Source organism: Chamaea fasciata, unplaced genomic scaffold (assembly GCF_029207755.1).
Source record: "Chamaea fasciata isolate MVZ Bird 193981 ecotype frontalis unplaced genomic scaffold, bChaFas1.0.hap1 SCAF_7, whole genome shotgun sequence".
In the NCBI taxonomy this organism is placed as follows: Eukaryota; Metazoa; Chordata; class Aves; order Passeriformes; family Sylviidae; genus Chamaea; species Chamaea fasciata.
Window position 1 is genome coordinate 14,566,220 of NW_027094092.1, and position 27,621 is coordinate 14,593,840.

At 40.9% G+C, this 27,621-nt stretch overlaps 1 protein-coding gene across 9 annotated transcripts in view; it reads right to left on the reverse strand.

The window, feature by feature from the left end:
• Window positions 1–27,621, reverse strand: part of PTPN5 (protein tyrosine phosphatase non-receptor type 5) — a 76,096-nt gene that overhangs the window by 27,444 nt on the left and 21,031 nt on the right. For 5 of the 9 annotated variants that reach the window (XM_066187665.1, XM_066187666.1, XM_066187664.1 and 2 more), the window contains exons 2-5: window positions 26,005–26,107; window positions 5,694–5,872; window positions 4,653–4,772; window positions 2,769–2,852 (exon numbers count right to left, since the gene is read on the reverse strand). In XM_066187665.1, the coding sequence (XP_066043762.1) occupies window positions 2,769–2,852; window positions 4,653–4,772; window positions 5,694–5,872; window positions 26,005–26,104 (483 nt within the window). In that variant the 5' untranslated portion in view covers window positions 26,105–26,107. Of the gene's footprint in view, window positions 1–2,768; window positions 2,853–4,652; window positions 4,773–5,693; window positions 5,873–5,971; window positions 6,048–13,565; window positions 13,618–19,212; window positions 19,289–20,991; window positions 21,101–24,191; window positions 24,307–26,004; window positions 26,108–27,621 lie in introns of those variants that run through there. The other 4 variants (XM_066187667.1, XM_066187668.1, XM_066187669.1 and 1 more) reach the window with 4 other exon arrangements.

Below are 27,621 nucleotides of genomic sequence, written 5' to 3' on the forward strand. Positions count from 1 at the left end.
CTGAATTCCAGAATCTTGAACCCTAGGCCAACTTCATCCATCTAGCATAGAACTAGGAGTAGAATCACTCAGGATAATACCATACAAACTATACTGCATTGTCATGCATCCTTTTCAGACTAAGAACAGGTCTCTTTACAGTAAAAGCCTCTTCTGTCCTTTTCTTACATGGCTTTTGAATGACCAGTTGAATTTTAGAAAGTGCCACTAAAAAAGGTCAAATTTCTCTTCCTAGGCTACTAAAGCACATTAGGATGTCATGCAGGACAGTGTCAATTTCAACACTGAGAAAGAAAGGCTTGGTCATAAAGGCACCTCTCAAAGGAAAAGATCCCTTCTCAAGGTCTCTTCTAGGCAGCACATTGCTTAAAATTAATTTTAAGTAGAGAGGGAGAGAGAGATCATACTCAACTGAGGCTAAGGGGAAAATAAAGAAAACTGTCTTCATGCAACAATCTGTCCACCAGGCTGGGATTGTAGAAACCCTGTCTGGTTCAATCACCATTTTCAATGTTCTGCCAACGACTATGTTATACCTTATTCCGCAAATACTGATAAAGCTGATGTTTTCAAATTTGCACATTGCAAAGCAGCATGACCTCAGACATCAGAGAGGAAGGTGACAGGCAGGAAGGGACGAGGCTCATGTGTTCTCTTTAAACAGTCTCTCCTTCCTGATGCCCATATTAGAGGGAACATACTGGGCAAGGTGGACCATTGTTCAGAACTCACAGAACACTTCTTATACTCTGTGGCCCAGTGATTTATCCAGAGACCAGGGTGACATTTGTGCCTTTACTCTAGCTACAAAATTCTTAGCACAGACCACAGGAATACAAACCAGTGCAAACTCACCAACATGGAAACTATTAGAAAATGTTTTTCTATACACAAATTTTAACCAACACAAAAATGGGCCAAATCTATAGTGGTATTCATGTTCACTTGCACAGAGTTGACGTGCAAAACCGTCCAAAGAGAGATCAGAATTTTTGACCACGGAGAGCTTTCACTTTACCTTCTGTGCTAAGAACGGGTCAGCATAAAATGTTTTCATCCATTGAAATAGCTGAATATGCAAAAAAATCACACCCCTGCTGTTCAGATTTTCACCCCAGAATGTTTTGCTGCAAAATTATCTGGATCTCATACAGTTCTTGACAATTCTTAGGTGTCTTTTTCTTTTCTTTAGTATTCGCAATTACAGAATTACCAAAAGTTTATTTTTGAGGACAAAATTAATCTGGATAAGGTACAGCAGCATCAAAAAAACCACAAAACACCAGAAAATTGCATAAACCTCACTAACTTCCTTGCCTACATCAATGATCACAATAATGGAGGCATTAACTATAATTACTTTGCCTTGTGAATGGTTTTTATAAGTCCATCTTCCTGACACATTAAACAGATTTTGCCACTCTGCTGCCTCTGAGTGAACTTAACCATGGCATATAATATGACATTACTTCCTAGCAGGGAGAGTAGCCAACAAATCAAAGGAGGCATTTCCCTCTTCTTAGCATTGACAGAGCCGCACCTTGAATATTGCCAATTAATTTAGTCCCCCCAGTCTAAGACAGTGGTCCCGATAGAGGGTTTCAAAGGAGGTCAAGGGTCTAGAGTACAGGAAAAATGTGGAGGGAATTGGGCTTGTTCAACCTGGCAAAGAGAAGGCTGCAGTGGTCTAACAGTGGCCTGCAACTACTTGATGGGCTGCTCCAGAGACACAGCCAGACACTTCTTGGTAGTGTCAGCTGATAATACAAGTGACAATGGCCACAAGCCTCCAGAAAGTCAGTTCAGACATTTACATTTGTTAAATTCAGATGAGACTCTAGGAAAAAACTCTTCCCCAAAAGTGCCATGCAGTTGTGGCAAAGGCACACAGAGAGATGACAAACATTCCTTCCCTGAAGGTTTTCAAAACCTCTGTGGAAAAATTAACGGCTGACTTGACTAAGTATTGGCAACAGCCCTGCTCCAAGACTAGCACTCTCTGCCCACCTACAGTCCCATGATTCTGGGATGCATTTCATTATGCTGTCCAACACTCAAATAGCATGCGCATAAAACATCTTCAGCTTCCTGAGCTAACTGGGGTGCACTTTTGGAAGGACAGGGGGTGATGCTCTGCCTGCATGTTCAGTATCCCACCCTAAGAGAACATCATAGAGGGGTTTGAAAATTCACATCCAGTTAGAGCTTCCTGACAAGACAGAGCTCTCCATAGCTCTCCCATCTACCACACAACTTTGTGCCAGTTACACAATCCATGGAGAAACACAACACCCTGCTGCTCCCCACCAGCTGACAGATAACTAGATTAATTGTAGTCATGCCACTTAAGCTTGTTCTGCAGCTGGAGCCTTGGCCTACATCTAACAAGACTTCACACTCAGAAGAACAGTGGCACTCTGGAACAGCTCCTTCTGGCGTTGAAATCAATGGATGATGGTCCTGTTAATGGACCACATCCCTTCTACTTCAGAGCAAATAGTTTGCCCATCTGTGGATGGAAGAAATAAAAACCATTTTTAAAATATCATTCTACTTCTGTGCAATCACCAATTCACCAAGAAACTGAGTAAGGCTAATTCCTCTACATAAAGCAAGCAGATAATCATACAGAAAGCTTGATGGTAAAGCTCCAAAAGCTTTACAATCAACTTGGGCATAACACCAACAGTATTCATTAAATAAGATATCTTATTTAAAAAATCACTGAAAAAGGGCATGAATATAGTTTGTGCTGTATCATAACTTACCAGAGATCCTACAAATAGCAGTCCTAGAGAAGCCAAAGACAGCAGGATGTATGATACCACAACACTCCCAACTGTAGTCAGGCCCTGTGGAACAACAGAATAGACAATGACTCATGAAGTATTTAGGGGCACAGTACAATGTCTGCATGCACGTTCTTGGCCAAGTGCGTACTATTTCCCATGAAGACTTACTGATATCATACTCACCTGTGGAAAACCTGCCATCACCACCAAAAAAAATGCCAGGCTTTGTAGAAGACTGAAACTGAAACCATCTCTAAATCTAAGGTCTAAACCCCAGATTTCACTGTGAAGGCAAAAAGGAGTTCTACTTCCTACCCTCATGCTTTGCCTAAGTCTAGATCTGAATCCACAGTCCAATTTTGCAGACTGGACCAATTCTTCATTGCTACAGTCAGTGTGATTTTATACTGTGGCAAAGAGCTTTAAACAAAGTTTAGTACTGTTCCTGGGTTTGGGAATCCTTAGGTAGAATGCAGCCACAGAAGAGTTTTCTGTGTTTCCTACACAGAAAAACAGTGAAACACCATCAGGTTAATTCACACCACTGGCAGCAGAATTAATTCTGATGTTATTTTATAGCAGTCTATAGTTCAGCCTGTTCTCTGTAGTAGGTGCCAAATTCAGTTCTAATGGGCTTCAGCAAGCAAGGAATTTTACTCTGTTTTTCTCCTACTAGTACAGCTAATGAGAAGTCTAGAGTTAAGAGCTACCATTTGCTTATTTTAACATCAGAAGATTTCTTTGCCTATACTGTTTTCAAGTGTAAATTTGCACAATAAATAGTGGTATAATAAACAGTCCTCAAACATACGCATGAACATCTGCACAGAGTCATACTTGGGATGTTCTTGTGGTGCATTCTAGGAATCAGTTTGCTCCGTCAAAGACAATTATTGTAAGTCAAAATTATACAAATCAGTGATCTTGTGTAAAGAACAACAAATTGTTAATGATTGGGCCACTGCAAATAAGACACAGGCAACAGTCTGTGAAGAGCTCTATGCATAATAAAGACAACTGCAAAAAGGCAAAGAAAAAGTGCTTCTTTCAAAAAACCCCAAAAGAGCAGGTGACATGCAGCTCAAAAACACTGAGAAAACAGAAAACAGTCTCCACTGTACTTCAATCACAAGAGGCACTGAATCAGATTTTCTATTAGCACTGCAAAGCCTCTGCCTCAAAGATTATGTACCATGGATCTAAGCATTCTGATAGCAAATATATTTCATCAGATTTTTGGAAAGTAGCTGTTCACCACTTAATTAAGGTTCTGTCCACACTAGAAAAATCTGCACTGGGTATAATTACCAGTAATTCATCAGATGAATCATTCTGGTATACGTGTCATCATGTCATGGTGAGAAGCTAAGCAATTTTACTGGGGTAGCTCTGTAGATATAATTGAATCTGTGCCCCTAGTACACTTGAAATACATTTCCTGCACACAGATGTGTTCTAAGCACCCAAGAAAAAACATTTTTGAGACTATAGTGTGATTTGTACCTTTTATATGGGATCCATTCTTACAGAATTTAAGCTTCTATTCATTCTAAGAAATGAAGTTCCACCTCTCCCTTTACTGTGGGCTAAACCTTAATGAGATTACTTCTTATTGCTTTGTTTCATTTGCAATAATTCGCACATAACGAAAAAAATCTCCTGTGCTGACTTAACATCACAGCCAAAAACTTAGCCCAATATCTCAAAGATAAAATATTCATCTGCTTTCAGAAAACTCTTCTACCATTTCAGGATGTACACATGAAATACACGCATATTATACTTATCAGAAGAGATATTAGAAGCCACCTAAGGCTATTGACATCAACTATATAACCAGAGAGGAGCACAGGGACTTACCTCCCCTTGATCTGAAAAAACCTGTTTAAATGGGGTAAGCAAGTAAGAGAGCAGGTCGAAGGCATTCTGAGATGCTGGGATGGTCCCGTAAGTGCTGTACCACAGCATCATGCAGAGAAGCTGTGCAATCAATCAGAAAAGATGTAATTAGCATCTCTCGTTATGCACACATTCATTTTCATTTCAAGACTGCATAATTAACTAATTTAGTTAGCATTGATTTCATGTTGATTATCGCTTTTGCTTTAAGAAGTCAGGTATTTTCTAGGCTGTAGCTTAACAGGAATAAAAAGACTGAAGGCTTCAAGCTCAGCCACTATCAATTAGATGTGCATCACTGAGTTACACAGGTTCCCTTCAACCCTCACTAGAAAAAGGGCTGCCCAGAAACAGCAAGGGGAGCAACACTGAAAGAGCAACAGGTTCTGCTGGCTTCTGAACTTTCAGGATTACTACTTTTAGATTAAAACTAGTAATTCCATGAACTGAGGATGGTAATAAAAGACTCTTAAGACCTCTCTGAAAGGTCTCACAAATGGCCGCGTTTCACAAAGGCATCACTATAAATACACACACACACAAACATACACATATGGAAACTTTTCATTTGGACCACTTAAGGGTGCTGCACATGCCACAGTTAACAAACTACAAAAGCAATGGCGTTATACACAACACAGACACAGAGGTATAACCTCTACCCCAGCTGTGAAGGACACACCACAGCTTTAAAGAATACACCTCCCAGAACACTTGTTAACAACATGGGTCTCTACCCCCATCCCTATCAACTACAGAAAATGGATTTGATGGTCATTTGGCAAAGGAGGCATTTGCAGAGCGGCAGGAAATGGGATGGGAGTCGGGGACATCAAAAAAAGGCAGGGGCTGTTCTCAAGGCAAAGCCGTGAGAAGTGGCTACAGAAATGAGGACTGCACCTATTCCCACTGCTACATCTACAGTGAATGAGGAAACCTCCCAAGCCAGCACAGCCTAAAAGAAGAGTCCCAGCATTCCAAAGCTATGGCAAGCTGCCTTACCAGTATCTGTGAGAGGACAAACAGATACATGTTGTCTCCGGGTATTAATCCATTCCACCGGGGAGGCCAGCCGAGCACTGCTGTTTTCTGGGAGGCTTTCAGGGACTGCTCCTTCCTGTTCAGCTCTCCTTGCCGTCCTTCAGCTTCATCCACTGACTCCATAACAGCTGGACGGGAACCTTCACGTGAAAACGACATGTGCAGAGGATGAATGGGATGTGACCCTGCAGGCACCGCGGGGGCTGCAGGGCTATTGTTTTCCTGGAGACAATGGTTACCTCTCAGTTCCGCCTCAGCAAGCGCAGCTCAGGATTGTGAGCGTCACACTCTATTAGTGCAGCTTTATTCACCTGCCTTCATCAGAAAAAAAGTGAGTGTGGGCGGATAAATTATTTTCCCTTTCTTTCCGGAGGTGCAGATTCTGGGCTTTGTTGTTAACAAATTCTCATTTACATTGCTGCACTTTTTTCATTTTTACTTTTTAAAAGAAGCTACCTGAGGTATTGCCTAGCTTCACACTTCCCAGCTACATGATGGCAGAGAACCCATTTTGCCCCTTCCTGTCTCAATTTCTCTATTTCTTTTATTTGTCTGCTTTGTCTAATCTGATGATAAATTTCTGAGGTAGAGACTGTTTCATGCTCTGTGTCTGAACAGTGCTCAGGGACTCTGGATTTTGCCTGAGCGTCCTAAGGCACTAATAAAATAGACTTTATTCCAATAACCTACTTCTTGGATGAATTCATACCCAAGAGCTATTTAATAATGTTGCAATGGTGTTCTGTTCAGTGGAAATAACCACTGGTGTGGCTATTCCCTCAGTAACAGTATTTTGAACAGAGGCTGTGTAGATATAAATTCATTTACAAGTGAGAAGGAGTGAAAGATCAGAACCATTGGGTGTAAGTATTATGACTTACACCTCTGTACATGAGGAATGCCCCCAGGGTGCCCTGTGTACAACACCGGAGGCTTAAGCCTAAACCAGCCTCCCGTGTCCCAGGGAAAGGCCACACCATTGGTCCTTACGTGGTTTGTTGAGGTCAGGTTTCTATAAAACGTTTCTCTCAGCAAACATTTCTCTAAATGTCTCACAGTAATAACTCTAAGTCAGATAAGCACCTATTAACTAGCCACAGCTCTAACCAGACAAATGAAATATATCTCTGTATCAGCTGAGGATCTGGCCATAGTAAGAATTCATCTTTTGATGCCATTTTTTTTAAACGGTAGACATTATGGAAAATCTACCTCTCAGTCCTTAAAGCTGAAAATTTTCAAGCTTCTAAACTACTGATCGTCTTACTAGATTCGAACAAGAATTGAGAAGAAAATACTTGTAAATGATTGCCAATTTTTCCTGCTATTTTTGTGGGATGTTTATGTTCTGTGTTTTGGAACAGGAATTTGAAATTTAGCAGGGACAGAACCTTTGTGTCAGAAACTATTTTTGTCATCCTCGCAGTGAGACATGCACCTGTGGCTGAGATCTAAAGCTTCAAAAATACCTACTTTCCTATCGTTTATTACTGTTGGCTCCTAAAGTCTCTAACCTTGCATTTTCACTAAACATAGTTTAAGTTCTACTTTTCCTTTATCAGCATTAAACAATGCACCTCTGTCCCTAAGAATGATTAATGAATGTATTTACTGTTTTTCCAAGTTCAAATGATTTCCTGTCTTGCATACTCCTCCCCAAATCTCAAGATAAAACATACACAGTGCAAAACTGAAACAACATCGGGAAGACAACCAGACTAAGGAACGCAAGAAGCCAAGGAATGCAGATTTCACGCTCAGCTTTCAGCTTTTTTTTATAAGTCATAATATTTCATATTTCAGAACTTTTTTTTTTTTTTAAACTGACCAAAGGTGCTGCCTTACGTAGCAGGTAAACAGCATTTCTTTGTTTCATACTTGTAACAGCCTGAGATTTTACAAGGTCATTGCTTGTTGGAAACAAACCCCTGACTATAATACAACGATGTGAAGGCCACTTAACTGCATCTTCTGGAACAAAGGTGTCAAAGTTAGAGCACTCCTCTGTGTCTGTAACCATGGGGATCTGTGCCTCTCCACAGGCCAGAAGTCCAACTCCTGGAATTCCAGTGTTGTCTAGTAACACCTGTACAATAGTAGGGATCACATTCTCCTTCTTACAACTGCCCCATATGAAGGACAATAGACCACTCTTACTTTCAATTATTTTCACTGCATAAGGTAGAGACCTGGACTGTGTACCTGGGAGCCCAGGATTCCAACTCTGCTGAATTGACGGTTATCAAGAGGTATTTTCACTAGCACAACAGAAAGCAAAACGTGTAAGACCTAAAATAATGGAGAACTGGCTGAATCCATACATATAAATAAGCAGATACATGTCTTGGATATACAAAGAGAAGGTCTAGTGTCTCAAAAAATTTCTCCTACAAATGCCAAAAGATTAGATTCTAACAAACATAATGATGTCCATCTCGGGTTCTGTATTGATTTAACCATGCCAGCTTTAAACAACACTTCAATTAGCACTCACACGTCATCTTGCAATCCTATGTTTCTGTATTGTTTGCCCTAATGGGCTGAGGATTCTTTCAGTTGCAGACGAGGTAGTGAGTGAAACACCAGTGAAGCTTTCTTGTGTCAAGGTGAATGTCTAGAGAAAGCTGGCAAGGAAGACTGAATCCAGGAATGAACTGAGCCTCTCCCCTGCTAGTGATTTGACTGACGGTGAAATGTAGCAGTCATGTGAAAACTTTCTCATTTTCTGCATCAGGGAGATGGGGATTCAAGTTCTATGAGTACTTCTGCTTTGGCACAAGACTACACTTGCTAGTGGAAAAAAAACACCTTTGGCAGAAGAATTAAAAGGTCTCTGACATCTGTAGCAGCCATATGGCTTGTGAAAGCAAGCTGAAATTTCAAAACAGCACCATAAACTTAAACTCATCCTCACAGTTGAGGGAAAAGCACTTTCTGGATCACACCAGGGATCCATTCATCTTGTATTCTTTCCTTAAGCAGTGCCACCAAAACAAGCTGCCAAAAATACATGGCACAGCACTGCATATTATCATATTATGGAATAATATATATAGGGAAACATCTTTCTTCACTCAGGACGTAAAAGATGGCTTCTGTAACTCTGGCAATGCCTATTTTGACCCCCCTGTATCTCTCTATCTTTTTTTTTTTTCTGACTTCATACGTGGGTACATAACAGGCAAAAGAATGAAAAAAACACCTATATAACTCTCAGAAAAACAAGTGCTTAGAGTACTAGTCTTAACTGAAACACTAAAAGGCACTGTAGCAATAATAAGCAAGTCAACAAAGCCTTACAGTAACAAACATGCCACGATCCCATCAAATCCTGCTGTGGGTGAGACATTAGCAGCTCTGTAACTCAACTGATTCATACTTGAAGCCTTCAGAGAAAAACAAAACAAAAAACAACCCCTCAGAACTTCACATCCTGGCTGTATTTCCTAATGAAGTTAACATTTTAAAAGGAACTTGTGTCCTCTCTTGTGCATGGGTGCTAATGCTCAAGGAATTGGCACAGCTCCATTGGCAGACTTAATTTAACAATGTATTTTTGACAGAAAGACTTGTTCGTCAACAAAACTGTTTTCATAACAGGAAGAAAATGCACCCAAGCAATGAAAAGACAGTGCTCATACAGTTATTAGACATTTATGTACATCCATTACACTGTCCCTGTGGGAATTATGCTTCTGGGTTGGATGGTTCTGCCTCTACACTGGGAAATACAAATTTTGTTAGTGGTGGATTCTACCTTCCAGACACAGAAGACAGGAGGGCAAAAGGGGCCTCACCTTCCAAGTCTCAGCTGCAGCAGCCAACACAACACAGCAGCTTGGCTGCATTGCCTCTAATTGTTTTAGGTGTACTGAGGTACATATCCCTCTGAACCTGTCCACATCTTCATGATGGCCACATGTGGTGAAAATTTGTAGGAATGGGCCACAGAGTGGAAGCACGACAAAGCATGAACACGCCAGCAATATCTCACATCCATCAAGATTACCAACACTGCAGACCAGAGTCATAAGTCCATTTATGGCATCTGCATCTTCTACTTTCCATCTAACTGCCAGGGAAAACGACTACTGATGAAAGAAAATTAGTTCACTATTCACAGTTCACTAGTTCATAGTTCACTGTTGAGATGGGTCTCAGTTCACTGCTGAAAAGAATTTTAGTATGCACCTCAACTGCACACAGGACATAGCCCTTGGCATTGCAGTTCACAGGTCTGGTCAAGACCTTGTTAAATACACACATCATAAGACATCCTGATTGCAGGCAAGTCCAGGTGCTGGAAAGACACATCAAAACTGAATGAGCTGCCTCAGAGTGCACATGAACAAGAGGCAGCTTGTGCTGGAGGGTAAAAGCCTCACTATCCAAAGAAAGGAGCTTTAGGAGAAAGGTATTGGCTAAGAAAACAATCTCTATTTTGGTTGCCACTGCAGCATGATAAAGATGGAAACTGAATAATTAGCTTTCTGTTGCACTGCAGTGGTATGGGAAGAAGTGGGTAAGAGGAAGGGGACCTCTCATAATTGTATGGCAAACACAACCTGGGTATTTATGTTCTTCACTCTGCAGAAAACCAACTAGTGGGTCACTTAAACCTCTACTGAACTTCTTTATGAACAGCAACCTAATTTATTAAGTAGTAAACATGACAGAAGCAGTATCATGACTGTTTACACACAGATAAAATTCACCACCAAGGAAAGCCTGTTTCTTCATGATTCTGTCTGCACTCCTGACTCCACTGATAAGACATGTTGAAAATTTACACTAAAGATATAATGATCTGTGTTGAAAACTGGGGATGCTAGCTTCCCCATTATTCATTTTTTTTTTTACCTTTCTGATCACAACAACTGCTACTGTGCTTGATCCCTGACCTGCTCTATTTACAAGAGTCCAACACATTTCTGTTTTCCAAATGGCTGAGTAAAACACTGCTCAGGAGTAAAGCATCTAGGCCCCAAAAGTATCCAGATTAAAAGCTGAAAAAAAAAAAAACAACAACAACAAAACCATCCCCAGATGCACCCCACAGCTACCTACTACTGACTGACTGGAGATAGAGGGGATTTGCGACAATGTGATTGCCTCAGTACCTCCAGTTCCATTCTGGATAAATTCCAAGTTTTAGCTGCCAAGAGCTTGTGGTTGGTAGATCTTGCATTTGTAATGCAAAACCACATTGAGAGCTACTTCAGAAAGCATCAGACAGCTTAATTCAAACACAAGCAACAAGCGAGGCAGATCCATGGATCCCACTACACTTACCACTAAATAATGCAAGGCTCCAAAGCAACCCTGAAATCACTTTGGTATCTAACTGGAAGCCAGTTAGATCCATCCTGTGGTCCTTTGTTGGACTGCAGACTTCAAACTCTTCTCTCTAACAGAACTCATGAAGAAATAAGCCTGACATAGCATCAAATTAAGTAAGAGGTCCAAAAACTGGAACTGCCCTCTCCGACACATTACAGAGGAATGGAAGATTTCACCAAGACTGAGCCTACACACCAGTAACACGGGTGTCAGTTTCCTATGTTACTTCATCTGAGATGAATTTCAGTTTACAATTTCTAATGCTTTTAGCTTGCATTAAGGGTATTTACCCTGGACTGTAAGAACAAGCTGAAGCTACAGGTCTTCATAGCTTTGTGGGAACAACTGAAATTTCTAACATTCAGGGATTCTATTTGGGAAAGCTCAGTGTTTTTGCTAAAAAAAACACACTGCAAATATTTGTATTTCATTCACATCGATTCATGGATTTGATATGCCCATCAAGGGAACTCAGCTGGTCAACAGCTCTCCAGTGACAGTGTTTCAGGCTCTCTGAAGATTCAAGAGAACACCACCCCACAGCTTACTTTTTTTGTGTGAGTGTGTTGGGGAAATTCAGTGATAATGATGCACATTACAGCTTTAAAACTGAGCTTTTAGTAAGTACAACCACTGATATAAAATGTGTACTTGCTGTTGATTAGTCTATAAAGAAAAATCTACTTCAGTCCTCTGTTCTGACAGACAAACGCAGAATTGGTAATAAAATACCACAGCTTTCTCATCGTTAGAAAACTGCTTAGATAGACACTGCAATAGCCCCTCCCTAATAGTGCATGAGGGCAATTTACCCTTGTGTGGCAGATAACCCACAGTCATCAACTTTCCTTGGCACTTACTTGTCCATGAGGGGCAGGTAGCATGGGGAAAGCCAGAAGCCTCCTTCTGACGAAGGCAAGTGTCCTCTGTGGAGTTCTTTGACAGTGCAGAGGAAAAGGGGTGTCACCCACTTGCCAGGAAAAGTACTCTAGACTTGCACTTGCTAAGTTCAGCTGGTGGAGTCTGGCTGCTGCTTATGCCAAACTCCGATTACCAAAAGGGAAAGACACATCAAGAGTGAAAGAAAGGAAGAGGGAAAGTCATGCAGAAAATCTGTGCGCGAGTCATGCAGATAACTGAGGTCTACGTATTTCCAGCCCAATGCTTCTCCCCTTTCACTGGCAACATTTCTAACAAACTTGACGAAGAAACTTTCCTCTCTACTTGAAATAAGTTCTGCTGAAAAGAACACGCAGCCCCTTTGCCGTGCTGGGGGGCTGCTCATCTCCATCCGTAAAGGGCCTCTTCTCATCTCTGAGTGAACAGCAACCTGATGCCAGAGTGTGCAAGGAGAATAGCTGCCTTTCCGCTCAGCAGCTCCCTGCTGAACTGCTGAGTCACACGTTTTCTCTGCATTGAGTTCACACTGCTCCCACTCAGTCCACCTGCCACTTCATCTGGGATGGGTAGGAGGAGAGAAAGAGAGGTGAAGGCAGAAAAAATGTTCGTGTTCACCCAGGACCATTATTATGATACCGCGGGGTCACATATAAAAGCAAGCCTGGAAGCTGCTAGAGAGGGATGGAGAAGAGAAATATCAGACCGCAAGAAAAACTGCCTCCCCCCTCTTCTCCAACAGGAGGAGACTGGCCATCAAACAAGCTGCAAACCTCATCTGATTCCCAATCAGTCACTGATGTTATGTGCTTGCTGATATGTTCTATGAATTTCAGGGTACAGACAAGGCTCTTTGCTGTGATTTAGAAGAGCTTTCACAGCTTTTTTTGCTATGATTTTTTCAACAGTCCAACAGTTACTGTGTTGTAATTGTCTGGCTGCCACAGGGAAGTGCCACAATGATAAGTGAAAATATCATCTGGATAGATTCCAGCTCCTAAGGGCATCTTCAGCTGAGTTGCTGCACTGGAAATGTCCACCAGCTCCAACTTTCATCATTAAATAAGATGAAGAGAAAATACTAGCCATTTTAGAGCAAGTTCCATAAAACTCAAGCTTAACAGGAGCCAACATCTCCTGCTACCTGTTAAATTCTTCTACAGAAAAGGGACTCTGCTATCAATGGTGGGAAACATGTTCATCATGGTTACAGAGCATCCAGGTTACTCTTAGCTTGGGCTGTACACATGGAAATAAACATTTTATTAGACTACCAAGGTAGTATTTTTTCCATGATCAGAATTGTGGACAGTACATTTTCTAAGCAATGAAAAAAGAAAATGCCCAGAAGTTTCCTAATTTATTAAATCCATTTCTGAAAAATCACTTCTGAAACTAACTTTCAGACTCTACGAGGATAACTGTGATTAATTTTCAGACTAATGTTTAACCCGCTGCTACTGTTAGCAGAGAAACTGAGGGCTTGTTAGGAGCTAAATAAGGATTTTGTTTTATTAAACTGAATTAATGATTCAAAAAGTAAGCCTGTTTTTCACTGCGAGAAAGAATCTGTTCTTAGTTAATGTTTAGTCTTACTTTTTAGTGATTCTAACGCAAATCTCTGCAAATGTGCTCATGTTCCACGGACCTGAAATGCAAAGACAAAATCCGGTCTCAGAGGGTGAAGTGACAGAGCATTAAAATGCCTTTCTAGACCAACTTCCACTACCCACCCCACCGAGTGTGTTGCTCAAGAAATAGTTCATGAAAAAATGATAACTGCAGACGAAAAGAAATATGGCAAAGAGAAAAGTAAAACTCACAATCTTCTCAAAGCCCCCTGCTTCCATACAGTTGTTTTTGTTCCAAATAATAAAAAAAAAAAAATTGCAAAACATAGTTTTAAAAGACAGTATGCTGGCCTACAAAGTCATCCCTGGAGAGGGAAAGATGCAGCCTGACACCAGAGATTTTGTTTTACTAAAGTCTGGGGGAGTGAGTCTGTGAGTCTGGGGGACTTCATTTGATCTGTCACCAAACCCTTCCTTTCTGGAAGAAACCAAATGTTCCAGACAGCACTCCTCATACCTACACACTGGTACTGACTGCTTTATAATATACCTCAACCCACCTAGTAAGAGAGAAGGCAACTTACCTGATCCTCTCACCAAGCCTCTAGTCCATAACAACTCACATGGAACAGAGCTGCTAGGAAAAGCAGCTCAGGATACCACAGCTGACATCACTCTAAATTAGGTGTGAGCCTCACTTAGATGGGAACAAGAGGAAAAAAAAAATCCTTGGGCTCTCTGCTCTGAAAAGACAGCAAAGAGGAACTGCTAGGAGCCATAAGAAGCAGTTTGGGACTGTTAGATAAAGCAACCATATGGGAAGTACATGGGAGCTACTGCACCATCTGTAGGGTCTGACTGCCAGGGTCCTACACGCATTACAAACTACTATGTCTCTACTAATGATGGGGAAATTGCTCTTAATTCCCAGTGCAAGACTAGTTATGCCCTTGTCCACATCGAAATCATACTCCCACTGCTAAGTCAAATACACAAGTGTTTTTTTCTTAATGGCTCTCCTAATGCTTACAGGTCTCAACCACAAGATGTGTTGTTAGGCAGTGTCCTTTTTTCTTTTTGTCCTGCGAAACACCAAGTTAAAGGATATGCCATTTCTCAGGGCAGCCAGGGCCCTTAGAGCAGTGTTTGCTTCAAAACAAAATATTAAATGTGGTGTCACTTTACAGCTCTTAAGTGAATGCAGACCCTCAGAGGGCAGAGACATTGAATATTAACTTGTATTGCACCCACACATAATCAGCAATTGCCATCTTTCAATCAGGGCTCAATTCAAAGCTTCTTTTGTTTGATTTTGTCTTTTCTCCTTTCTTAACCCTCTTACAGAAGGTCCATCTGATTACCATTGAATACTGGATGCAATTTTAAATTTTTTTAAAATAAAGAATAGATTTCTTTGCTATGCTGTTTTCTTCACTGAACATTTCCAAGTGCCTGGTGATAATGTTGGAGAGCTGCCTTAAGCTTTTGTAAACAGAACTACAAGTTGACTTTCAGTGGAGTTGGTTGTCCCAAATTAATCCCAGGCTGCAAGCTCCCTTTAACACTGAAAATGGAAACTCACAAAGCAGCTCTATAATTCCACAGTTAACGAGATAAAGGCTTAGACTGCTCATGAATCAGCCTTGCACAGGCAACACAGGCAGGGAGAACTGTCAACAATGCAGCGATGCAGATTGAAATGTACAGGCTTGAACTCTCTGAAATGGGATAACCAACTCTCCCCTTCCAAACCCTAATTATAATTTTTGTGCCTCTACACTTTAACTACAGGATATACTTAAATATGCCTGAATGCATAATCAAAGAATAGCAATAATTAAGAACCAGACAAACAGCCTCTTCAATACAAGAGTGACTCTGACAACTAAAAGAAACAAGCACATTCTTGTATCAGACACTTTTGAAAGAATTTACTATTCATACTTCTGTATTCTGAATTGGTGCTGCCACACTGCTATTGTTGAAAAAAACAAAAAAAGGCGTATTTCCTTTGTTAAATTAATAACTTCTACAGTCATAATGCTAATACCACTGTGTGTTTCTAATGTCTCCTCAGAGACTGGCCTAGCATTCAATGGGTATTAGATCTGCTTTCTGCTCTGGTGAATGAGAGGGTTTGCACCTTGAAACAGAGGGGTGATTTGCTGGCTTCCTGCCAGGTTCAAACTGAACGTTTTGATGTTATTCATTGGGGGATAACCTGCTTTACTAAGTGACTCAAATCCTATGCCCTAGAGCTTCACAAAAAAAACATTTAGGAAAGCCACTATCACATTCATTTCAAAGACATTATCTTTACTGAACAAAGTAAATTATATCAAGACCAGTCTCAACAATCACCTTCAGCCACAAACCTGATACATGCCCCAAGGGTATTATGCCAAGTATAAGCATTTTACTTTTTTCCATGCATTTAAAAAGGCTATGCTTGCACTGCTTGGCTTCCTCAGAGAACAACAGTATCACTCAGACCCTCTAGTTTTGGCTTTGAAGTAAACACTTGTAGAGATAAGGGTGTGGACATCCATAAACAAATCAATTTTATCTGTTTATAAGAGCCCTATTTCCATCCCAGGCTACACCATTATGAGCCCTAATGGAAACTCAGCACAATTAAATATCATTGTTCCCCGTTTAGTACTCTGCTACCTCTGTAACTGCAGTCCCTTCATGTTAGAGGCATGTTTAGATTACTAAAATGTCACAAGAATAACAGTTTCAAGCTCTCCTTCTCCCTAGCTATCTACAGAGCAGCACAAAAACTGAACGATGCAAGTAGAAAGTGGTAATAGTCCTGGGTCTAGTCTGTCTGGGCTCCTATACTGTGCTCATCAACATGGATACACAACCTTAAATAGTAAACTAAAAAGATGCAACAGCTTGCCTTCTCATCCTCTTCCCAGGGAGGAAACATGCACTGAGCAATGTTTTGTCTAGATAGATGAGCAGACATGCACAAGTTGTTACATCTCTCTGTTGGAAAAGGTGACACAGAAAAAGCACATGCTGGTGATGAGCTTTGCAATTATTCTGGGCGGATTTTGCACCACTTGTCTGCAGTCATGAGCTTCACTCTATAAAACAACCCAAAGAAACAAACCTCTCATGGACTCACACATCCCAAGGCTCCACTCCACCTCACACCACACAGCCTCATGCTGAGTTACTCTGGCAAGGGCTGACATTAATCAACAGGTCACCAAGGTGGTAAGCAAGCACCATTTTGGATTATGCATAAACAGAACATTTCTACTTCTGGCTCCAGACTGGGATCACAGATAGCCTAGGGATCTTCATTCTGTATTCCAGAAAATCCTGCAGAAATGATGATGATCTGAGGTTGCATGGAAGCAGGTGGCAGGTGTGCTGCATCTGTGGGAGGCACACCTGCCAAGGAGGCACACTTAAAACCTCCCATTGCTTCAGGTATAAAAGGCATCGTAGTATGTCCTGTTCTGAGGCTGAAATGACAGGAATTTACCTCCTCAACTATGCAACACAGATCGGGACTACCAAAAAACATTGTTTCGTCAGGTCTTGATTGGAGCATTTCTTTCTTTTCAGAGGCTCCTGATGTCATAACAATTATAATCCAAGTCACCACAAGGGCACCAAACATATTCTTATGGACTCCTAGTTGCCCCACAGTTGTGTCTCCATGTTGAAACATGCTATGTATATTACATATTTTGTAATATGAGTAGTCAATTGCTTCCCTTAGGATGCTCTTTCTGAAGTGTGGGTGACAGCATGTGTCAATGGGAAGCAAGATTTCATCCACAGAGCTGTATTTCTGCTATGTTATCCAGAACACTTCATCTGCATTAACAGGAGATGCCAAACACCTCATACCAAGTCTCCTCCCACACTTAACTTCAATATGAAGAATAAAGTACTGAGTAATCTTGTAGATCTCATTCTTAGCCTCTAAAGACCAGTGCAGCACTTCCAAACCATCCCACCTCTGTCTTCCTCAACATTACTTCAAGATTCTACTAAAAGATTTTTTTTTTTGTTTGCACCCCTCATCCCCCAATGCCAATTATGCACAACAAAACTGCTGGGTCCTTTCCTGAAAAGTTTGTCTAGCAAGGTTTTGGCAGTAGGGTGTGCGGGGCTGCAAGCATAGCTTCTTTGAGAAGCTTCCCCAATGTCAAACAGTTCTAATGCCAGCCATGCTAAGGCCAAGCATATCAGATGGTAGGAATGCTGCTGGGATAATCTGGTTAAGGAGGAGAATAAAGTTATGGCACAGAAGTAAACGTGTCTGTGGAAGAAAGGCAGTGAGAATATGTGAGAGGGACAGCCCTGAAGTGCCTGGGTCAGTGCAGGAAGAGCAGAAGGTTCCAGAGCTGGGATTCCCCTGCAGTCTCTGGAGGAGCCCATGGCAGAGCAGGTAGATGCCAAAAGAAGGTTGTGACTCCATGGTAAGCCCATGCTGGAGCAGGATCCTGGCAGGGGGACCTGCAGACCCATGGAGAGAGGAGCCCATGCTGGAGCACCCTGTTCCTGAGGGACCACAGCCGCTGGAAGGAACCCACACTGAGGCAGTTCAGGAAGGACTGCAGCCCATGGGAAGGACTCACAATAGAAGACCTAAGGGAGAACTGCTTCCCATGGGAGGGACCCCACGCTGGAGAAGGGGAAGAACTTTTCCCTGAGGAGGAAGCAGTGGCAGAAACAACATGTGATGAACTGAATGATAGCTCCCATTTTCTATCTCCCTGAACCACTAAGAGAGAGGAGATAGAGAATCAGCAATGAAGTTAAGACCAAGAAGGGAGGGGTAAGAGGAAGGTGTTTTTAAAACTTCTTTTACTTCTCATTATCCTGCTCTGATTTTGATTGGCAATAAATTCAACTAATTTCCCTGAGTCTTGCCTGTGACAGTAAATGGTGAGTGATCTCTCTCCTGGTTCTTATCTCAACTCATCAGCCACTTGCTGTATTTTCTCTCCCTTATCCAGTTTGGGTGGGGGGGGGGGGGTGTGTGTGGCAGACTGGCTTTGGTGGGTGCCTGGCCTCCAGCAAAGGTCAAATCACTGCAGTAGCATTAATTATGCTGGGAAGATCATGAAAAGAATGGGCAAGAGCTACATTTTATCCATGGCCCAGGTGATCTATTTCAGATATGCTGAGCAGAGGCACAAAAGACAAAAGAGTAAGCAGGGCAGTATCAAGTCCTATTTTTGAGGGTAACTGTAACATCATAGTTCATCCTTTCATCTCCACAGATCTTAAAATGGTCTTATCAGCTGAACAGACAATAGTGTCCCTAAATCCATATGTGCATCCAATAGGAGGTAGCACTTCAGTAGCGTGTAAAAAAAACCTCAATAACAAAGGAAGCTTCACCTTAGAGCGGTTGCAAAAGCATTTTTCCATACAGAAAAATAACACAGGCTCTTCAATGTGCTGGCAAAGGACATTCAGAACCTATCAGTACCAGTGAGCACACAGGATGCTAAAAGGGGCCATTTTGAGAATGCCTGCACAAATCTGACAAAGAAAAATGACCCACTCTGAAAAATAGGTCTGTATTTATCTTTGTCTCCCACAGAAGGCATACAAAATGGAAGGCATTTAGTGTCTTTCAGGAGTGCCATCCCTCTTATCAAAAGGCTGCAAAATTGGTCAGATGAAACTTTTACCTGTTTCAGCAGGAATGTTGCCTGTGCAAGGAAGCTGGGACCAAGTCGTCCAGTCTAACCAGATTCCCATCAATTTCTGTAAGAGACCATTTTGACATACACAGAGGGAAGGTAAAGGCATTTATACTGCTAAAGACTGTGCAAAGCAGCAGCTTTGGACTGTCATTTGAAGGTCGGCTTCCAACACACAGTGTTTATTTTCCTATTGTCAAACAACCTGAGTAAAAAGGACTTTAAATAGAATATGTTAGTTAATTGAATCTGGAATATTAATAGGGTTTTCACAACACTGTAGCATTTTTTCTATGAAAAGCAATGAAAAAATGGTTCTGTTTAAAAGTGGTAATAGCTGTAGTCTTTGAACATATGCTTAATGAATAAATTTGTTAGGAAAAAAGCTTTGTGTGTATTGAAGGGGGGGAGTATGTTTGTTCTCACTTAAAGCGTGCCATGATGGCAATCATCAATAGCAAATGGCATCTATTGTTGGGAGTTAGAAAAAAATTCATTTGGCCATTTACTTGCAGGTGAAATTGCTGTTTTAAATAACATATTCTTTCAGCTAAACAGCTGAGTTGAAAACAAAGCAATAGCAGATCCATGTCATTAAGGACACCCGATAAGCTTTTTGGTAGGTGCAAAGAACCACAACGTAGGTTTCATCCAGGCAGCTTGCTGCCACAGCAAGGGGCACAGCACACAGAAAGCCAACAGCCCACAGGGAAGGGGTATTCAGATCCCATGGAGAGAACAGCCTACCAACCCAGTGCTACTGCATATTGCAGCAGTGGGCGCAATCCCAAGGATGAAATTATATAGGATACAGCAGAACACGGGACCTGAGCAGAATAAACTCTGTAAAGCTTAAATGACAGCCAAAAAAACCTGTGATGAAAAACACATGAGAACAAACTCAACCTACTGCATTGCCATTTGCATGAGCAGGTGGATAAATCTAATAAGCTGGTAGATTTGTTTGTGAAATTAAAATGCCAATTTCATACACTGGGAAGTATGAAAAATATCCACAGTCAAGCCAGAGCTGGCTGGGTATTTTTAAAGGAAGCTTGACAGATGTTGTGAAAATGTACTGCAAAAGAGTCAAACCTGTCAGTATTTACCCAACTTTTCTGTCGAAGAACTCCATGTTCCTCTCATGGAGTGCCTGAATCTCTCCTTTCTCCACTTAAATAGAGAGTTTAAGCTCCTCAGTTCCACTCTGAATGCTCTGAAGGAAGGTTCACAGGGGCAGATTCCCCTTCCTGTTCTTTTTTTTCAATGACATGTTTGACTATGACTCTCTTTTGGCAACACAGCCAGATCTCAGTTGGAAGGCTCATTTTGTGGTGAAAGAGCCATGGGGAACTCCCAATTTGCATTCAACCAAATCTCCTATTGCAGCACACTGCAGCTGGAAATCTAACAAATCTAATGGGTGAGACCATACCATGATCACCTCTTCTTTGACAACTCTTCTCAGGTAGCAGGGTCAGGAGACTGCTTCAGCCAAGCACAAGCCAATGCTTGCTCTTAATCAGTTTTTTTAAACTTCTCAATCCTTTCAGTCCCTCCTCTCTCCTTTTAGAATTTTCCTTGTGAAGATGCAGAGCAGGCCCAGATCTTAACAAAGATCACAGACCATGTGTAGGTAGAAAGAGCTAAGAAGATTCACAAACAAAGCAAGTCTTAGGTTCCCAAGACAGAACAGTGATAAAATGAAGAAAACATTCCACCATTAAACCCCCTAATTCTTGAGGTTGGTACTCCACAACTACTCACCTCTTAATGATATCCTTATGGAAATGCTTTGTTTGTTGAAGTTTCTTGCATTTCCCCATGGTGACATCACCAGCAGGCATAAGGAAAGCATGAAACCTCAGTCAGCAAACTAGTAAGGCAGAGGTAAAGAAACCATGATTTCCAGAAACAGTAGAGGTTCAAGACATGGTAACAACATTAGACTTCCAAAGGATGTTAAGTTTGTCTTCTGTGACAGTCGCTATTGCTGAAGCACAAGCTTAAAAATTAAGTTTATAAAACTGCTGCACATGGACCAGGTGACACATCAGTTAACTTCTCTTCTCTAAAATGACTTGTTGTTTTACCAGGCTGATTTTCAGCTTATTTGAGCTATGATATTAGTTTGTCCATTAATTAATCAGTTAGTCCATCAAACCAGTGCCCATGAGGCACGCATATAATTTAGCATGTAACAACGTGTGCAATTCTGCACTGATTTGGATATCACATACCTGAAACAGGCCCTTCAGTATTTTTGACTGACAAATACGTGTTCTATGGCATTAAAATGGGTCCTACGAAACCACTGTCATCAGTTAAGCTAGACAATGGACTAGCAGCAACTAGCAGAGAAAGGAGAAGATAAAATACAGATGGCAAAAGAAGGTGTATGTTTGGGAATAATGGAAAAGAGAAAATCTGATAAGAGGAAAGAAGGAAAATAAATACAAGGCCATAGAAGAGAAGCCCACAGGAGGAGGAGGAGTGTGAAAAGCCTGACAGAAGGACTGAGTGGAAACTAAAAACAGCATCTGGCAGTAGCTCAAATCAAACAAGGTAGCATATGCAAGAAGTACAGCATACTGAAAACTTCCTTCCTCTTGGTATTAAATAACCTCAAAATTAAGATAGAGAGTCTTCCCTCCCTCTCATCTGAAATATCTTGCTCTAAACTCTGAAACAGAAAAAAATCTAGTTAAACTTTTTGGTGATTGCCATTTCCCAATTACAACTGTGAGCTCTTGCTGAAAATTTTCAGACATAAAGCTGCAGAAATCAGGCATTGATTTTAATTCCTTTTTCTAGAGAGAAACATGATAGTGGGTATCTTATGCCTAACAGGGCATCAAGTGGCCAGATTTTCAAAAGGTCTAGGAAAATTTTCAAAAGCCTCAATCCCACTAGGTAGAGCCCTAATTCTGCTGAAATAACTCTAATTGTTCATCAAAAGACAGGCCCAAGTTTCATTTTCAAAAGCAGCTTAAAAATATGGATTACATTTCACACTGACAGTGAGACAATAGCACACAGTTGTTTTTGAAACTGAGACTGACATGGTTTTCAAACTGCTGCCTACCACGTGCTTTTGCTTCCTTTAATTGTGTCTGTGAATACAGCACACAAATGTGTCTGTTGTCACTCAATTAAGAAAATACAGGTACAGTTGCAAGAACATCAAATACTACTAACTGGGCAGTGTGAGGACAGTCCAGCATTCTAAATCTTACACCGCAAGTGATGTTTATGATATTTTCACCTGCAAAAAACCTGAAAAAGTCTCACTTTGGGAAGAGTTACAGTACTGGCCAGGGACTAATAGAACTTCAGTTCTGTCAGCTCTCACAGGGCTGGAACATGGCCTTACAGGTAGACATGCCAAGGCAAGCAATGCAACTTCAGGGAATATCCCCCCATGCCCCACCTCTTTTCTGTCATGATGCACAGGCTGCCATATCTACATCTGACTGCACAGCAGGAACAAACTACAACCACAATCCTTCACCCCATGACCATCTGGACCAGGGCTGGAACTGGAGTTCACTATTGCTCTCCTCAGGTCCATATGCCCATATCTCCTTCATCAGAACACAGGAAAACAAAGACGAAAAGTTGATGCTACCCAGATCTCACTCTAACAAAGAGCACCTGGTCACATTTCTATTCTGTGACAGTCTCTATTGCTGAAGAAGAACCTTAAAAGGTAGGACATACACATAGAGAGGCATAAGCAACAAGGGGAGAACTGTCCTAACATGAATGATGAAAGGAGGATTGACAGAGCAGCCTTGAATAATCCTTGGAGGGAAGTGATAGCCCAGAGATATTATTTTGCTCCCTGTGAAGCAGTGGAGACACAGTAGAATATACTTTTACTTTGGACTTGGGATGCCAATCTCCATAGGAACTGACAGAAACTGTTTTAAAAACCCCAAACTCTGTGATCTACCTTTGAAATAGAGCTGCTTGCCTGCTACAGGTCCTGAATCTTACCATATTAAGTATGCCCCAGTATATGCTCATCATTCTCCATACACCGTTAAACTTTCCAAGTGATATTCTTGTATTAAGGTCTGAAGACTGAAACCCAGGAACATATCACCAAATGATTCTCTTGTCTTTTCATGGAGTATGCTTGAAAGGTATCAAAAAATTCCAACTTACACTGGAACTTCTTCGGAAAGCAAATAGTCAGTTCCTTTAAATGCCACATGAAATCTCACTGTGAATAACAAAGCAATACCCTGGGTATTTAACAATCAGATATCCTTGATATTGTGACTGCTGTGCTGGGCTAATGGAGCTGGCAGAGGAGTAAACATACATCAAGGGACACGCCATCAACAGGGTCAAGCCTTTAAATTACAAATGCCAGTTTACCAATTACCTTCACTTAGTGTTAAGCAAGATAACAATTTTATGCACAGAACAAAAGGAGAATGAAGAGCATCAAGTCAACTCGCTACCTGTCTAGCTTGAGAAAGGATCAAGTGTAAGAAGAATTAACAGAAAAAACCCCAAAAACCTAAGAACTTATCCAACTTATCCAGCCTTTAATAAAAATATGATAATACTGACAGAAACTATATTAAAACTGTTCTAAATCAATAAGGACCATAGAACTAAAACTGGCACATGATAATTGACCAAATAGATGCTTGTCAAAAAGAATGGACTGATTTTTAATTTACTCTTTATTGAAATCAGGGTCCTTTGATAGATACCTGTAGATAGTGTACCTTGGCACTGCCTCATCCTCATCATCCCTCTGGTTCTTAAATGCCATTAAGAGATGAACTGAGATTTTAATCAGTTTGATTTTCTAGTGTTTTGTGTATGCACTGCAGAATAAACTTGCTTCAATAAAGATTTGACTGAAAGGCTTCAACTTCAAACTGTCAACCCAAGTGCACACTCCTTCAAAAATAGCATTTTAATTTTGCTCATCCCCACAGACTCACGTGACTTCTTTTATCTGTATCGTGTTTCCCACCCGCACAAGAGCCGCTCGTGGCTCAGTCGTGCAGCTACAGCAAAACTTTTCAAGCCTCCAGAAACACCATCCAGTTTCATTTCACCCTCTCAGTTTTTTGCTTCATGCACTGTGCTGGATGTGAGCATGTGAATATGAGGCAGTTCTGTAAAATAAATAGACTTCTGGTTACTTAAAATAACCATTTTTCAATGTAGTCCATAATTTTATGGTTTTACCATCAGTATTTACTGGCTAGCATAAACATATCTTAACAGTTTCCAAAGGAATCTTTCAGAATTTTAATTTGCCCTCCAACCTACCATAATCAATCCATGCCTTAGAAGTTTTTCATTAGCTCCTATGCCCTGCAATGAAAGCAGTATTTTCATTGTATGAATGTAATTGATTGCTCAGCTTAAGCACTACAACACTGAAGACCTTTGGCCAAATTCTACATAGTATTTTATGCAATACTGAAGTTTATTGTTGTGTTTCTGGCAGCTGAACAGAATGGTACCCTTTTCTTTGCCAAATTTGAAACAGGGGCCAGTCTACAGTCCTATGACAATGCCTGGAGAATGACTTTGACTTCAAACATTCATTGGAGCATCTTCCATCAGATTCAAGATATGGATCTGAATTTTATACACCTGAGTCTTTCCTGAAATTAGCATCACTGATACTTTCTAAGTACCTTTGCTTCCTATGCCAAAAGCAGTCTGTTCAGCCCCCTCAGGCTGAGGCCTTTCCAGGGTACTTTTCAGCAAGCACACTTGCCAGGGGTAGCCCACAGACACAGAATTCCTTCCATGGTACTTCAGCAATACTTCCATGCTGGCTCTATCAAGTTAACATGAATGTAAGTGCATGACTTCAGCTCACATTTAGTTGGGAAGTTTTAGCACAGTTTCTTTGTTGGAACTATTCCACTTTGATGTCACATGATAAATGATTGTCAATCTTTTCTTTCTCCCCTCCCACACCAGGTTTTTCCAGGCTAAGCTTTTCTGCAAGGCAGAACTACCCACGCCTTATTCTGCAATAAAAACAAAACTGCTTGAAAAACTTCCCTTTGTATTGCCCACATATAAAGTGTAAGCCAGTAATCACTGCTGGATTAAAGATCTTTTCTATGAACAACCTGCAGGCTCTGTGCACAAACACTGGGTATTTTGGCCTCCGGATGAGAGAAGGGCAGTGTCAAAGCTTATGCAAAGACAAGGGGAAGAAGCAAAGTCCCTTAGACACCAGGACAGGGGAAAATGTAATAATAAATTCATAAAATCCCTAGTTGCTCTAAGAGTCCTCACTATGCAGAAAGTAGATACTTTCCTGTAAGAGGCAGAATATGTTTAGAAACAAGTCCAGAATGGCTTAAAAACACCCACTTCCTTGATGATTAAGCAAAACTAATTTGCTTACTGTTTACCACAAATCAATTAAAAAGAAAAAGCTGCTTGAGACGGCTATGGACTGGATTTAAAAGGACTTCCTAAGGAGCTTTTAAGCGACAAATGCTCAATCCTTTAGGCTTCCTTAGAAATCCAAGCTAGAAAGAATTGCATAGACAGCAATTAGTCAATGGAGGTAAAATGGACTCTGAATGATGTGAGAACAACAGCTAGGTTAAAATATATACTCCACTATGAAAGGATCTAATAAAAACTACCTTCCATGCTAACTGGGCTTTGAAAAACACTTAAAACCTAAAAATTAGGATAAGTTCAGAAAGACTATATGGTGGTGTTTTTCATCTGTACTGAAGTGACAGTATATCTCATATTCCTTGTCTTACTTACCATCTGACTTGCACTCAGTCCTCTCAGTCACACAGTAACGTGGTTCCAATGCCTGCTCCAGGACAGATGGTCCTCTGGGATTATCATTTACGTCCTTCATGCACTAGAACCCCAAAAAATAAGGCGAAAATCTAAGTTTTAACACAATCAGATGTCTAAGAACCATTCAGGGCTTTTACACAGAATTCTTCTTGATAATAAATTCTAAAAGACCGTGACAAGCTGAGTTCATCCATAAAGAAAGAGTCAACCTACTGATATGTGGGGTGAGGTGAAACATGGAAAAGAGATGAAGTATATTGCCATATTATCATCGATGCTTTTGCTTACTGCCTGCACAAAGAAACAAATCTACCAGAATCAAAGGGTATGTACCATAAAATGTTCTAATATTTAAGGAAAAGGAGGCAATCCATAAACTAAGCTCTCTTAGGAGCCATCTGCACCATATGGAAAAAGCCTTCCGCTGAAATCATAACTCCCCATTTCACTGAAATCTCCAAGAGGGCTTAAAGGTCTGAATACAAGACAAAAGCCCTTATTTGTAAAGGACTGTTGAATGTGTCATACCTATCACACAGTGGGGCTAACTGAACACAGAATTTGGGAACGACTGTTAATCATAAGCTCAGAGACCATGTGCCCAACATGCCACTAAACGCATGGCAAAAACATGGGCAAAGAAGGTCATGCAAGCAGGTGGAAAGAAATTCACTCCTAACAAACTGCAAGGACCTTTTCCTCCTTCACACATTCAGCTAAGGGAGAGGCCCTTTTGTCCAGATTATCAAGTGCTCTGCCTTCAAGGCTTATGTGATTTGTCACCTATTTCTAAAGGATCTTGCACTGTGAACATCAGGCCAGTTCATTCACAGTCTCTTCCAAAGTCCATAGAGACAAACAGAACTCTTAATATTGATGCCAATACACTATGCCTCACAAACCCAGTCAAGACGTCTCCTAAGAACATGAGTTTAAAGGGCTAAACTCTGAAAGTGTCCTCTCCTACAGAGGTACTGTTAAAATCCTTTGACTAGAAAATTCTTTTTCTGGTTCTGAACAGACTAATAAATCCAATATTATTTAGATATGTAGACTTCACTTATGACACTTAGCCTGAAGGTGATCACTGCATACAGAGCAGTACATTTGTATGTTAAAGAAGAACATATTATTTACTTGAAAAGTAATATTTAAAAGTAAGTCACATTTTTAGAAGACACCAGTATACAGGAAAACAGCAACTAGTAAAAGCAAAACAGCAGAGTAATGTGTGAGGCACTCCTCAAAAATCACCTGATGCAATATAGCACATCTTAGCACTAGGCAATCCTCTGCTCCCCAGGACAAGGGATCACCAAGGGATTAAACTGGCTATAAAGGCCTGGATACATGCTGTCTCTTTCACTTGTAGTAAGACAAACATAGTATGTAAGTCCAAGAATGAGAATTACTGTCTGTGTACACAGTGTGTCTCAAAACATATTCTGAAAGTTATTCCTAAAACCAGAAAAAATAAGAATAAGTCATACAGCTGGTATTTATGCTTTTATAGCCACTTAGAAACACCTCTCCCTCCCTCCCGGGAAAATATGACAAGTGATTATTTTCAGCTAG